Source organism: Cyrtonyx montezumae, unplaced genomic scaffold (genome assembly GCF_038088225.1).
Source record: "Cyrtonyx montezumae isolate F1298 unplaced genomic scaffold, pur_monq_1.0 scaffold_3, whole genome shotgun sequence".
In the NCBI taxonomy this organism is placed as follows: domain Eukaryota; kingdom Metazoa; phylum Chordata; class Aves; order Galliformes; family Odontophoridae; genus Cyrtonyx; species Cyrtonyx montezumae.
In genome coordinates this window covers 22,377,915-22,391,042 of record NW_027072034.1, presented here as the reverse complement: position 1 = coordinate 22,391,042, position 13,128 = coordinate 22,377,915, and the positions used below count along the sequence as shown (strand labels likewise).

The 13,128-nt window shown below is 37.7% G+C and overlaps 1 protein-coding gene across 1 annotated transcript in view; it reads right to left on the bottom strand.

Moving 5' to 3' along the window:
• Nucleotides 1-13,128, bottom strand: part of IPO5 (importin 5) — a 36,480-nt gene that overhangs the window by 8,391 nt on the left and 14,961 nt on the right. The window contains exons 9-20 of the mRNA XM_065740805.1: nucleotides 11,268-11,355; nucleotides 7,881-7,987; nucleotides 5,833-5,957; nucleotides 5,654-5,743; nucleotides 5,397-5,570; nucleotides 4,965-5,183; nucleotides 3,390-3,473; nucleotides 2,495-2,627; nucleotides 2,275-2,396; nucleotides 1,885-1,981; nucleotides 922-1,094; nucleotides 374-485 (exon numbers count right to left, since the gene is read on the bottom strand). Of these exons, the coding sequence (XP_065596877.1) occupies nucleotides 374-485; nucleotides 922-1,094; nucleotides 1,885-1,981; nucleotides 2,275-2,396; nucleotides 2,495-2,627; nucleotides 3,390-3,473; nucleotides 4,965-5,183; nucleotides 5,397-5,570; nucleotides 5,654-5,743; nucleotides 5,833-5,957; nucleotides 7,881-7,987; nucleotides 11,268-11,355 (1,524 nt within the window). The remainder of the gene's footprint in view (nucleotides 1-373; nucleotides 486-921; nucleotides 1,095-1,884; nucleotides 1,982-2,274; nucleotides 2,397-2,494; nucleotides 2,628-3,389; nucleotides 3,474-4,964; nucleotides 5,184-5,396; nucleotides 5,571-5,653; nucleotides 5,744-5,832; nucleotides 5,958-7,880; nucleotides 7,988-11,267; nucleotides 11,356-13,128) is intronic.

Genomic DNA, 13,128 nt, shown 5'->3' with positions numbered 1-13,128 from the left:
AGCTCAACCAAGAATACATAGAACAGCACGAACCCTGTCTATAACAGCAAAAAAGTGTATATAAATAAGGCACTGTTATTGCTTTAAAACCACAAAGACTTCAGAGATGGAAAAACACAGAAGTGACAATATAGACAAGAGCCATCAAGTAATCTGTACACTGAATTTCGATTCAACTACAGTGTTTCAGCAAATTATGTCATCCCCACCCTCCCAGATCTCACAAATATTCATCAGACTATGTCGTCTCAAAGTCCAGTTGCTTGAATATGGAAATTAAAGAAATCCCAACCAGGTGTTTTTGTGTTCAGAACCGATTAAATTCTGCTTAGAAGTACTATCACAGGTTAACAGGATGTTTTTGCTGACCTACCCTGTCTTAATTCTTGGTTTTTAAAGTGCTCTTCTAGTTTTCCTTTCAATATTCCTCCAAGTTCTTCAAAGTGTTCGTTGTTAAGGCATCCGTCGCCCATTACCTCAATGCACTAGTGAAAGAAAATGATCCATTTTTCAGCTTTAAGGTACTTGAGCAGTCTTAATGAAATCTAAACGTGCACAGAGTATTATGAATACACACTTCAATTACTAGCAGAAATAACCAACATTACCAAATTTCATGCTGTGATCAATTCTCACATTAATCAAGTAAGGCATAATTTCACTGTACATTTCACCCACATCGTTCAAGTGATTTGTGGTTAAAATAAACAAGCCTGGTGTTTATTTTAGCTTACTATTTATTCCACCTCCCACCCCAGCCCAGAGATTCAAAATACTTATGTACAATCAGAAAAATCAGAGCAGAGACGTAGAAGCAACTTTGCATTTCTTTCAGCTGTTTGAATCAACACCATACACATTTGTTTCTTTCACCTGAAAAAGCTACGAACGATATTGCCACGACATTTTTAAGACAGTTACCTTTGCAAAAGAATGCATTATTTCTGAGAGAACATCTGAATCTGGCTCTGTCCCAATGGCTTTGATGAGCGCATCGCACATGAAGTGCCACATCTGTGTGAGGTACTCTGGCCCACGAACTCGAGCACATTCGAGGAGGAGGGGCATCGACTCCGCTGCTGCCACTCGAACACGTTTTGTTATTAAGGAAATAAAGTGATCCAGGACAACAAAAAAGAGCTTAGAATGTAAGTACTGGTAACTACAGTGACATCTGCTTCCCATTCAACGTCGATTGTTCATTGCACTTTGATTTCTCAGGAACATGGTAAGATTATATTGACAGGGAGATTATAAAGAGGGAAAGTAACTTACACAGGTAGACAGTAACGGGATAAGGGGTATGGTTTTAAACTAAAGGGAGATTTAAATTGGTAGTGGGGAAATTTTTCCATAGAGAGAGTGGTGAGGTGCTGGAAGAGGCTGCCCAGAGAGCTTGTGGATGCCCCATCCCTGGAGGTGTTCATGGCCAGGCTGAATGGGGCCCTGGGCAATCTGATCTAGTGCCTGATTGAGCAGTTGGCAACCCTGCCTGCAGCAGTGGGGGTTGGAACGAGACAACCTCCGAGGATCCTTCCAATTCAAATCATTCTGTGATTGAGAAAATCAAACTATTTGCTATTCAGAAGTTGTTTCGAGCCTATTTAAAGCAAGAAATATATTCTCAAGCTGCCTTAATTTGTTGAGGCAAACAACACTTTCCATACAGCTTGCTTTCTACGTTACAGATAAGCTTATTTAAAATAAAGGGAAGACTAGAATTTACTGCCTAAAGATATGTAAAACAACATCCTCAAAAAATATCTTCTTTAAAGCAGTAGAATACTATAACATTATTACTTTCTATTCATTTAGGGGAAACATTCTAAGCATGACTGATTTCTTCGATCTAAGTTTCCATTTTCACAGTTATTAATAGGATATCATCATGGAAATAGAACTTCAGCAATGGAACCATCAGCTTTACAACTTGTTCAGTGTACTCCACAAACCCTTCCTTTAGCTCTTTTGCATAGCAAACCTGAAACACAGAACATGAAAGTGTCATATTTAAAGAAAAGGATCAGCCAAATCAGCATTCCCAGTACTGTAGAAGCTTTGCAAACAAAGAAAAACCCTGTTCACCTTAAAAATTTAAGCTCTAAGAAACTATCAGCAGGAAAAGAATTGTCTGAATCCCTAACTCAGTGCTATCACCGAAATAAAACCACAGCTATTTAATTTGGTACTACAAAGCCTTGCTACACATTTTGCCTTTAGATTCCAATGTCCAGCAATACACACACACGGCATGAAGACTGCCTTACTACTCACCAGCATTTGGCATGCAGTTGCTTTCTCTTCAAGACCTGCAGTTTTAATTCCAAAACTTTGCTGATCTCCTAGGTTTACAAACTCCCAACCATCATCATCACTCATATTCTCCATATCTTGTGCTGTATTAAAGAAAAAAAAAGATATATATATATATATATCTTAAAATACAGCTATTTACTTCAGTGTTTTTCAAGCAAAGCATCAGCTTAAAACCTACTGTCTAAAAGAGCTACTTCAGGTTTAATGGATGCGGTCTTCATTAAAGGGCCCATGACAACAGGAAGGTACTGCTGAAATTCCTTTCCAAGAATTTTACACATTCTGGCCCACGCTGAGATCATGTAAGAAATCTGTAAGAGAGTACAGTCAAGGTTTTCACATCTCACATTTCATTCAAATGAAATCATAACAATCAAATGACATCATAAAAAACAGTTTACAGTAAGATGCTTTTTTATTTAAAGGAAGTCAGTAGTGCATAATACACATTTAAAAGAGAAGACTGAAAAAACAATCTGATATGCACACAAAGTAAATACTGAACTTGAGAAGATCTCTCCCCCGAGTCTTTATATGAAACAATGACATCTCTTATCAAAGATGTGGCAGTATGAGATGTACACGTAAGGCAATCATGACACTCTTCAAAAGAGGAATTTCTTTCTGAAATGAGTTACTTCCTGAATTTCAATGATACTATTGATTAAGCCTCATTTCTAAGAAGAGCAAACAGGGCAAAAAACTAATGTTGTGTTTTATGAGGAATTTTTTTCTCAGCTGCACAAGTCAAAATAGTTCTTGGCTCATTAGAACAGCTCATGGAACTATTTATAAGAAGATGACAGCAAGTCACACAACACCAAATAAAGTAGCAGCTATCAGTCAAGAGATGATTGTCCATACAGCAAATACAGATTCTGGACGTCTGATCTCCTAAACATGCTTCTGTGAGAGATTTAAAGAACATCTCAGGGCAGTCAATCCTTTATAAAAGATGTGGTAAACTATTAGCCTAATGGTGCTGCTACTTCTACCTTCCTCTTTAAGGAATGTAACATGCTCAAAGAATATTTTAAATCCTAACTAACAAGATATAAGCAATTTTAACATACCTGTGGATCATCATCTTCTAGATCACTGAAGTCTGTCTGTGTCTTCAATAACAGCTGCATGACATCTGATGCATCCTGCATAAACTAAATGTAGGAAAAGGTGTTTTTAAAGGCAAATCAAGAGAGTACTTTGCTGAGGGTCTTAACATCAAACCATTTAAGTAAGCATTTATGCCCAAAATGTTATCAAGACAAAAGTTAAAGTTTCAAGAAGTCTGAAATGAAGACACAACTGAACACACAAATTCTTCTCCTGGAAGCATCACTAAGCCATTCTGGTCTTAAGCTTCACTGCTCCTCTATTCAGGTACTTGAAAGCATAAAAAGGACTGTTCAAAAACAATCAATCAATCACCAACACCTACTTAAGTACTACTATTCACAAAAAAGTGTGGATTTTAACTTTCCCAGGTATCTTCCTTACTATTTGAAGGAATAAACCAACAGCATAAGCTACTAATGAGACAATATTTTAAAGTCACATCAGATGCTCCAATGATGTTACTCACACCCTCTTTTCACTTTCCTGCATTTCCATTAGTCCTTCAAGAAAAAAAAATATTGAAGCTTAGACTTTTCTTAATTCATACATCATGTCATCTTACTTTGAAGTAGGATTTTGTCTTCCTCACTCAATAAAATGAAAATCAGTGTCCATAACTCACACTTGCTATCATAACATCAATTAAATTCTTAGATAGTCCTTCACAGTTGCTTATTGGCACTGTTGTAAAAGTACTACACATTTTAACCAACACACAATCAACAAAAAATCCCTGCCAGACGCATTGAGCCTCATTACAAGCAACTACTTTCAGTCCTATCATAAGCACATTCAACTTTTTCAGGTATCTGCCCATAAAAAAAAAAACCCAACACAACCAAACAAAATCCACTATGCTAAGCTTCCTTTTAACTATTTAAATCCTAGCTTCTACTATGGCACTACTTAAATGAGATGCTCAAATATTTCTCTTAAAAAGCAACAACCATATACTATCAACTTGGGAATTACTTCTGTTGATGTATTTATTTCACTAGTATTCTGTTCTGAGATTGTGAATCTAAACAGAAAGATGGTGAATGCAGTTACCAGAGAAGAAAACAGAAATGCAAACACTGATACCAGGAACAACACAACTATATGTTTAACAAGTGATCACGTCAATTCATTGTGAACATCACAAAAAATAAACCTGCTTGAAAATATGTTTAGATAGCTCGATAAGATTATAGTATGTACTACAGAATGGCTTGGAAGGGACCTTAAAGCCCATCCACTTCCATCCCCTGCCATGGGCAGGGCTGCTACCCACTAAATCAGGCTGTCCAAAACCCCATCCAACCTGGCCTTGAACACCTCCACAGCTTCTCAGGACAACCTGTTTCATTGCTTCACCACCCTCTGAATAAAAAGAAATCCCTTAAAATCTAACCTAAATCACCCCTCTTTTTGTTTAAAACCATTCACCTTTGTCCTATCACTATCAGACACTGTAAAACATCTGTCTCCTTCCTGTTTAACCACCTACCAGGCCTCCCCGGAGCCTTCTATTCTCCAGGTTGAGATCTTACCTTTTCTTTACCAACAGCAAGACCAATTAGGCTGATGCATTCAATAGTTTTTCCTCGCAGAAGCCTTAGTTCCTTCTGAACAGCATTCTCAACAATATGTTTTAAAGAGGTCATAAATAGGTCATAGTATGGAACAAACTTCTCCTCTGCTGTATCTGCGACCGATGCTATTGAAGTCACAACCTGCTCCAAAACCAGCTTAGTGCCTTTCTGTATCAACTTGAAGAGAGGAGAATAAAGTGTTATATTTTTAAAGCAAATATTTTAACGTACAGCATTCAAAATAAATGTGCTCCTGGGCACATCCACATCCTTGTTGGTTTATAATGACAGTAGATCTGTCTACTGGTTTGCATTTCCTAGTTCAGCTACACTAGTTCTACACACGCAAGTGGTCACCTGCTGCAAAGCTGTTTGTTCAGTATATTATACCTCTTGTAGTTTTATCACCATAGTGGAATGAAGATGCTTCACTAGGTTATCCAAATACGGAATCAGCAGTGCCTTTGGACAGTCTTCAGTGAAGTTTATGAGTGCTGCAGCAGCATGGGCTTGAACACGCTGGTTGTCTTGATCCTCCATGGTCTGCAGAAGAGCTGCTATCACCTGAAACAGAAATGCTCATTTTCAGGAAAGTAAGTTTCTGAATGGAGCATTTATTTATTTATTTGCCCTGTTTTACTACTTACCTTCTCGTGAAATTTCTTTTGAAAGCCAGGTGCAAAGTCAGTTGCCATTTGTCCAATAGCATTACAAGCAGCGTATCTCACTCTTGGATGCTGAAAAATTATTCCCCTCAAACAATTAAGAAGCAGTCACGTGAACAGAAATGAAAATGTTTTGAAATAATTAACTGTATTAGACTCACAGGGTCCTGGAGGAATAGCAGAACGAAATTAACTATCTCATTTAAAATTCCTTCCATCTGTTGGTGGCAACCTTCTCCAATGACTGAGAGTGCCATCAAGCCTGCGTGTCTGTACTTCCAGTCAGCTACAGAAGATTAAAAAATATATAAATATTAAAAAGACAAATCACTTCTATTTGAGAGGTGGGGTGGCGGGGAGCAGTGGCAGGAAGGATAGGTGACAGAAGGGAAACAAATGCAACAGATTTATTTAATAAACACATTTTTGCTTTTCCTCATCCATACTTTCAGTGATGCACAAAAATCTGAGTACCTAATCCAGGCCTAAAAAAATCCTAAGCAGCTGATGCAATTATGTACATAGTACAGCATCCGGGAATTGCATTTTAATTAAATGAGCTAACCAGAGAAACTTTTTTTTTCCTGTGTTAGAACAGCCTACACTTTACTCTCTAGGTCAGAGGAAAAGAAAGGTCTATGGAACCAAATGTATGAATTTAAAGCAAATAAATAGAACTAAAATATTCAGAAGTCTCATAAAAACTGTTTAAGAACAGCAATATTCCATTTAGGGATAATGAGGCTTTCCCCCATCCCTCCCCCCATCAAGTCCTATCAGTCTCATCGTAGACAAATGGGTATTGTGGCATTTGATCTTTCATCACCTCCTTTTTCAGGATGAAATGAAGTATCATTCTGATAGAAGATACAGTGAAGCAGATTATTTTTTGCTATTTAAGATAACTGGATGTTCTTAGTTAAGCTTGCTATCCACTGACACTCACTACATCACTATGAGTTCTAGATTTGAAATCAATGATACTACTAAATGAAACACAATTACGATTGGATTACCTGGCTACCCAAACTCAGATTATATTATTTTAATAAACATTTTTGAGAAGCTGTAGTGCTAAGAGAAGGGAAATTTTGACTTCTGAGAGCGCTGCTGATGTTCTAATATGAATGCCTTCATCTTCCATCCCCTTCAACTTCCAATCAATGAGAATCTCTGAATCGAACAGTACCAACTGCAATTCCCTTTCCCAAAGGGGAAAGTCTGTTAGGTACTGTCTAACCCAACAGAAAGAAATTAGACTTATCAGCTATGTGACTTCTTCACAGGAGTTAAAGGCCTTACAACTATTAATTCTACTCCTTTCTGTGGGTTCTACAGAACACAGCATTTGCCAGTCTGGAAGCTATTAATTTTGGAAGGGAGCTAAAGGTAGTTTTTGAGAACAGATCTCTGAAAAAAGAAATTCCCAAACAGACTTCTCATGCTCTGCAGGTCATACCTTGAATGGCCCTATATCCCCTATCTGAGATGGTAACAGCTTTTTTCAGTTTTAGTTACTGATGCAGGAAATGCAGAGAGAAATATTACCTTCTTTGCATTATTTTCCATATTGACAGTTCAAATCACAAGTCAATTGAAAGTGCATGCAGTAAGCATACTTTTTCTGTTTTGAAAGGCTGTTTGAGCAAGCATTATGGGTCTTTGTAAGAAGAAAAGAAGCATTCAAAGGAATTGATAAGAATATACATATCCACCTCATGAAATAAATATTTAAATCATTATAACCAAACACAGACAGTCTATCACTGAATTCTGTATTTTGAAGCTCAAATTTGGGAGCAGGAGGGTGTAACAGAGACAAATTCTTATTTAAAGACTGTAACGTATTAGAAATTCATTTAAATGCAGCACTTCCAAAGAAACAACAGATCTGAGGTTCAGACCAGCAGGTCACACTGCAGGTATTGTATGACAATGCACACTGATTGAGAACAGCAGACAGCAAGACAAAAATCAGTTTGTTTTGCATCTGAGATCTGTTCAACTTTTTGAAGTCCAGTTTTAATGCAGTCTACAAAAGTTCTAATAAATCTCAGTACAAAGGGAAGTAATGCATTTCAAAGTACACAGTACTGACATTTCTGCTGAAATCAAAAGAGGCACATAAAATATATCACTTAGCAAAGCAGAATTCATTGCTATCAAAGGTCCTGAAAAGGTAAAAACTCCAAAATTTGCATCTACTTACGATTCTGAAGCATCTGCATGATATGTTCTTTAATCATAGGTAAAACAAGCTTTCCTCCAAGGCCACATGCCATCCTGTCCAGTGCACTCTGACCAGCTACTGCATTGCTAAACAACAGTGACAAAAATATCAAACGTTTGACATCTACAACAAAACAGTCCAGATTTTTGAGCAGCTCTAGACCGCAAATTTTTGCCATCTCAATATATGTGAGACCCCATAAGTAGATAAGGTATACCCAATTCTAAGAGCACACACGATGCAGGTTTCAACCACAGAACAGTAAATTTATAAGTGGAGGGTAAGTAACTATCTGCAGAGTTAATAATACTAGCCAGCATAGTTTGTGTAAACCATGAGAACAATCACAAAACAACTCAGACTTCCTATAGATCAAGTGAATCAGGACAACACAAGCTTTGGCACACAAAAGAACTTCTCAGCAAGGCTGCCATAGCAATACTACAGCAGCACACCCCCTGGCCAATGATTCAAGGAAGGAAACATCCAGCCCAGGTGAGAAATTTGTGACTTGCCAGTTCCAGCACTGAGAATAGCTGTACATTACCTCTGTTAAATGACTTGTTTCACCCAGTGGAATTAACCCTTACAGAGAAGTGAACGAAGTTTCCAGGGCATAGCTGATTGCTGTTGCAGTCTGGGTATGACTTCCCCCACTAATAACTCAAGGTTATTATAGCACCTTCTGGACGCTGTGCTGACAGAAAAGCTGAGCAATGGTTCAGAAAAGGATGAATCTCCTTCTTCTTTCAAATATCAGTTGGCTGGGTCATAAATAGAGGCCCTCAAACTATTATGCTTGAATCCCCATGTCTCATTACAAAGTATATATGTCTAAAAGTGCAAGCAACTTTGTTTGCAGCATGTGAACAAAGATGTTGACAATATTGTACATTCCTTTCCAGATTAATCATGTTCAGCTAGAAGCATCACCAGCCAGAGCATGGGCACATGGATTTAGAGTGGAGCAAACTCACTGAATTTTTTGGCTGCTTCCACCTGAAATGACGTCCCTCAAGTTCCTTCCTTCCACTGTTAATTCACACATCCAATTTGAGGAAACAAAGGTAGTATTATCTTACAAAAATGACCACACATCTCTGTGCAACGTTTGCAAGCTTTTGCCAGGGAACGAGGAAGTTGGATTAGCGTCTTCCTTTTTAGAATTTCACTGCTGTGTGAAGTCAAAGGGACAAAAAAACCTGGAAATGCTAAAATAACCCCTGATGCTTTTATGTACACTGACTCACATCCCCCCTTAGTCAGATCTGAACACACCCTAACTAGGCTACTGCCTGATTATCATTAGCCAGTTTCTTGGACTGCAAATTAATTCCAGTCATCTTACATAGCTATAAAGTGCTCAAGCACAAGGAGCTAGAAAGTATATCGTGCTCATTGACAACTCCCTACAAAGATGAACTTTAGTGGTGGGAAATGCATAGTGACAAGAGTGAACGTGCTGAATGAATAAACAAATACAGTCTGCACAGACTAGCTGATTTCTAGGATTTTGTATCAAGCCCTCAAGCTCTCCTACTATTTTGAGGACCAGAATGGCTAAGTTTCTTTTTTAGACTAAGTTTGAGTGTAACTTGTCCTTTGATCTTTGTTTACTACTTTTAACAAGGAATTTCACATTAGAATCCATGCTGTGTTGATAAGAACAAAGTTACTCTGTTGAGAGTGATGAGAGATCAGCCTCAGGGGATGACTCAGAGTACTTACTAAAGCAGGCCATCGGAATGAAACCCCACGCCCTAAAAGACTTGATAAGGATTTCAACTTTAATTTTGAGTATTCTATTTACCCTTGAAATTTAACAGAATGGAAAGACTAATACTTGACAAACTTGAATGCCAGTATGGCAAACTTCAAAAGCTGAAGAAGCAGAACAAACTAAAATGGTCTAATTACCATGGGGAAGAGGGGGGGTGGAGTAAGGTAATTTAGTTCCCATTCCATAATCAAGAGGAACCAAAACAAGTGTTCAAATATGAGTAAATGGTAGTAAACAGGTTCTTCCATAGATTTCTGCTCCTCAGTTGTGCAAGCAGCTTTATATGCCTGATATCTAGTACAAGTTGCTATGCAGATCAGTAGTAACACAGCATCTTTTCTACTGTCTGTCTTCCTAATATTTCCAACTAGTCTGCTAATTTATGAGATGGGTAAAAAGGTCTGTAAGACAGCAGCAAGTATTTCCAGACTAAACTATAAGATTACTATATGTAAAAGTGCAAGAACAAGTTTGGAAAGCTGCTTCAGAGATGGAAAAGTTGCATAACTGATACAACTGAGGCTCCACTAAGAACTCATTGATAAAGGTTATTTTTCCCTCATTACTCCTTCATGGCTTTCTCCTCTTTTGTGCACATGGTAAAATCGGTCCTCTCCATCACAAACTGTTCTGAAACACTAATTACACTGGAGGATTCAAGGAAGTGACAGATGTTGCAAAAAGCACGTAGCCTGCTATAAGAACATTGTGCCTTTGCAGATTGCTGCTTTCTTCTACTTCATTCTACTTCTGTTTGGACGGGGCAGACATGGGATCCCATAGACATACCACTGTCCAGAGTGAAAAGTTGGAGCAAGCGAGAGAGCACACAGGAATGAACAAGTCAGAAAGACTGGACAGCTTTAGCACATCTTTCTCACCTAAGACAAGACAAGCTACTAGTAGCCATACAAAGGGGTTTAAAATAACAGCAAAATTAACAATTTTTTGAGCCATGCAGAGTCCAGCATGGAATCTCACTACACGTTCTAGTGTATTTACAAAATAAAGCATTTTTTTTATCACCACCTTTACAAGGTAATAAATATGTAGCGACTGGTATGAGCTGATTAAATGTATCCAGTGCTGTTCAGCTTTGGTCCCAGCTAATTTCAGGAAAAGCTCTCCATTTAAGAGGTTAGAAGCACTGAATTCTTAACTAAGTAATATAAATAACAGAAGGAACAAAAGTGAAAAGTTAAAACAGTGCAAAACAGCAGGCATGACAACACACAACTCACGGATGCAAATTATAGCAATGAGTACTGAAAAAAATTACTTACTTGCTAAACAGTACCTAAATAGTCTACAAATAAACTGCTCTAGCAACCAAGTGTGACTACTTACAATTACAGCTCTCCTACATTCAACCTCTGTTACTTAAGGTTATCAATTCATGCTACATTTTTAATTTTTACTCTTCAGTGTCTATGAATGTTCACATATACTGCTAACGACTGAGAAAAGAGTTTGAAGAGTTGAGTGAGTAAAGAGAAAGTAATGCACTGCAGTCATTTGTATCCTGGACTTACAAGCTACCGTTAGCTATGCAATCTTGGCAGTGAAACAGCTAGTTGCACAATTACCTGTCAAAATCATCATCTTCACACTCATCTGCATTTGCCCAGTCTTCATCTTCTTCCAAGTCAACCATCATTGCTAACATCTGAGGAACTGAAAAAGTAAGTTTTAAACTCAGCTTGCTTATTTAAAATAGATTTCAAAAAACACGCCTGAATTGTAAGTTTCCCTTTAGAAATGATTAAAGAAAAAGGCCTCTTCTTCCAGCAGCAGATAGCCAAGTCTGTCTGTCAAACTGCATCAGAAAAAATTCAGAACAGATTTTCAGAACATTAAAAACCCAGAAGAATGAAAAAAAGCTGAGAGCTTTTTGTATCAAAAAATCATACTGCCAGTGCTGCTACTAAGATTTATACTGCCTGACTGGGTATACTGCAGCTGATGAATTTCATAATACTTCTGCTACTATAGCTACAAAAGAGGCACAGTCCTAAGCAAGCTCACCTCACTGCACAGCTGGATAAATGAGAAACTCCCGCTGAATTGACCTGACAACAGATGAAAATATCAGTATTGTGTAACAAGCATACAAAAAAAAACATCAAATCGTGGATTGATTTGCTTGGTGCAGCTATGCATCTTCAGCCAGACATTTCAGACAGCTTAATGGACACTATCAAGTCTCCAGTGTGATGCCCAGGCATCAGAATTCTATATACTTTCTAGTCACTGAAAATAATTTCCACAATATTAGAAGCATTTCACACACAGACATTCATAAGCACGTGTGAAAATTATCTATTGACATAACTCTGAAAGATGGAAGTCAATCATCTGCCACCAGTGCTATGAAGTCCCAACAGCTTGCATCACGTAACTACTGCTAACAAGTACAGCTGAGAACATGCCACCACCATCTGAAGCTGTTTGGCTGCCACTGTATCTAAATCCCACAAGCATTCATTCAGTGAATACAAATTTGGTTGCAAGTAAGTATAGCTTCACAAATAACTTTTATTTTTTAACTTATTGTGCAGTGAAGTTTCACTGTTGTCCCAGCAGGCCCTCAAAATTTAACTACAGACAAGGTGCAGATTATTGGCTTATAAAGAAGACAACTGAGCTTTGCTTACTGCCAAAGCATTCCAAGACTTGCCATTTCTGAGGAAAAACTATCACCAGAGCTAGGCTGCACCTTTAATTTCTTGGCAATAACTAAAAAAAAAAAAAAAAAGCCCTTATCTTGAAGACTGAGCTCAAAGGGAGAAATCTGAATCCTGGGCAGAAAACTCAGGTAACAGGACACTACTTGCTCCTAAATACTCTGCAAACTCAACATCAGGTGACAGTTTTACCTAAGATCTGATTCCAGCTGTGAAAAATTGAGTGATTCAGCAACTTCTTTGCTGAATGAAAGCAGAAAGCCCTTTAAACTCAAACACAAAAGACAAAAGCAATCCTTCTTTGTTACCTTTTTATTATTCTGTAAACATAACTGCCTTATGAGCTCTGCAAAAGGATTTTTTTTTTAAATCTTAGTCATTCATTAAGAGTAATTTTACAGCAGGTTGCAAACCAAAAGCATTTCATTTCCATGTGGTATCTTATCCTAAGAAAGTATCTTAATACAAAACGTTCCATTCCAAAGCAGCAATTACCTCTCCAGAATAAAAGTAAAACATTCTGAAGGGATATGACTTCTCTGCTATGCTGCCTGACTAGCTAAGAAGCTTACAGTGATTTGGGGACATTCAGCAAGTTTCAAGTTAATATTCTCAGCGAGCTACAGGATGGAGTGAACACACAGTGTTCTTAACACTTTATAAAACATTTTAAATATGAAAACGTCAGTTCTTTAGAAAGCTATTCTGTAAGCACACAACATTTCTAGTCAATAGTTTCAATACGTATGCCAACCCGATTCAG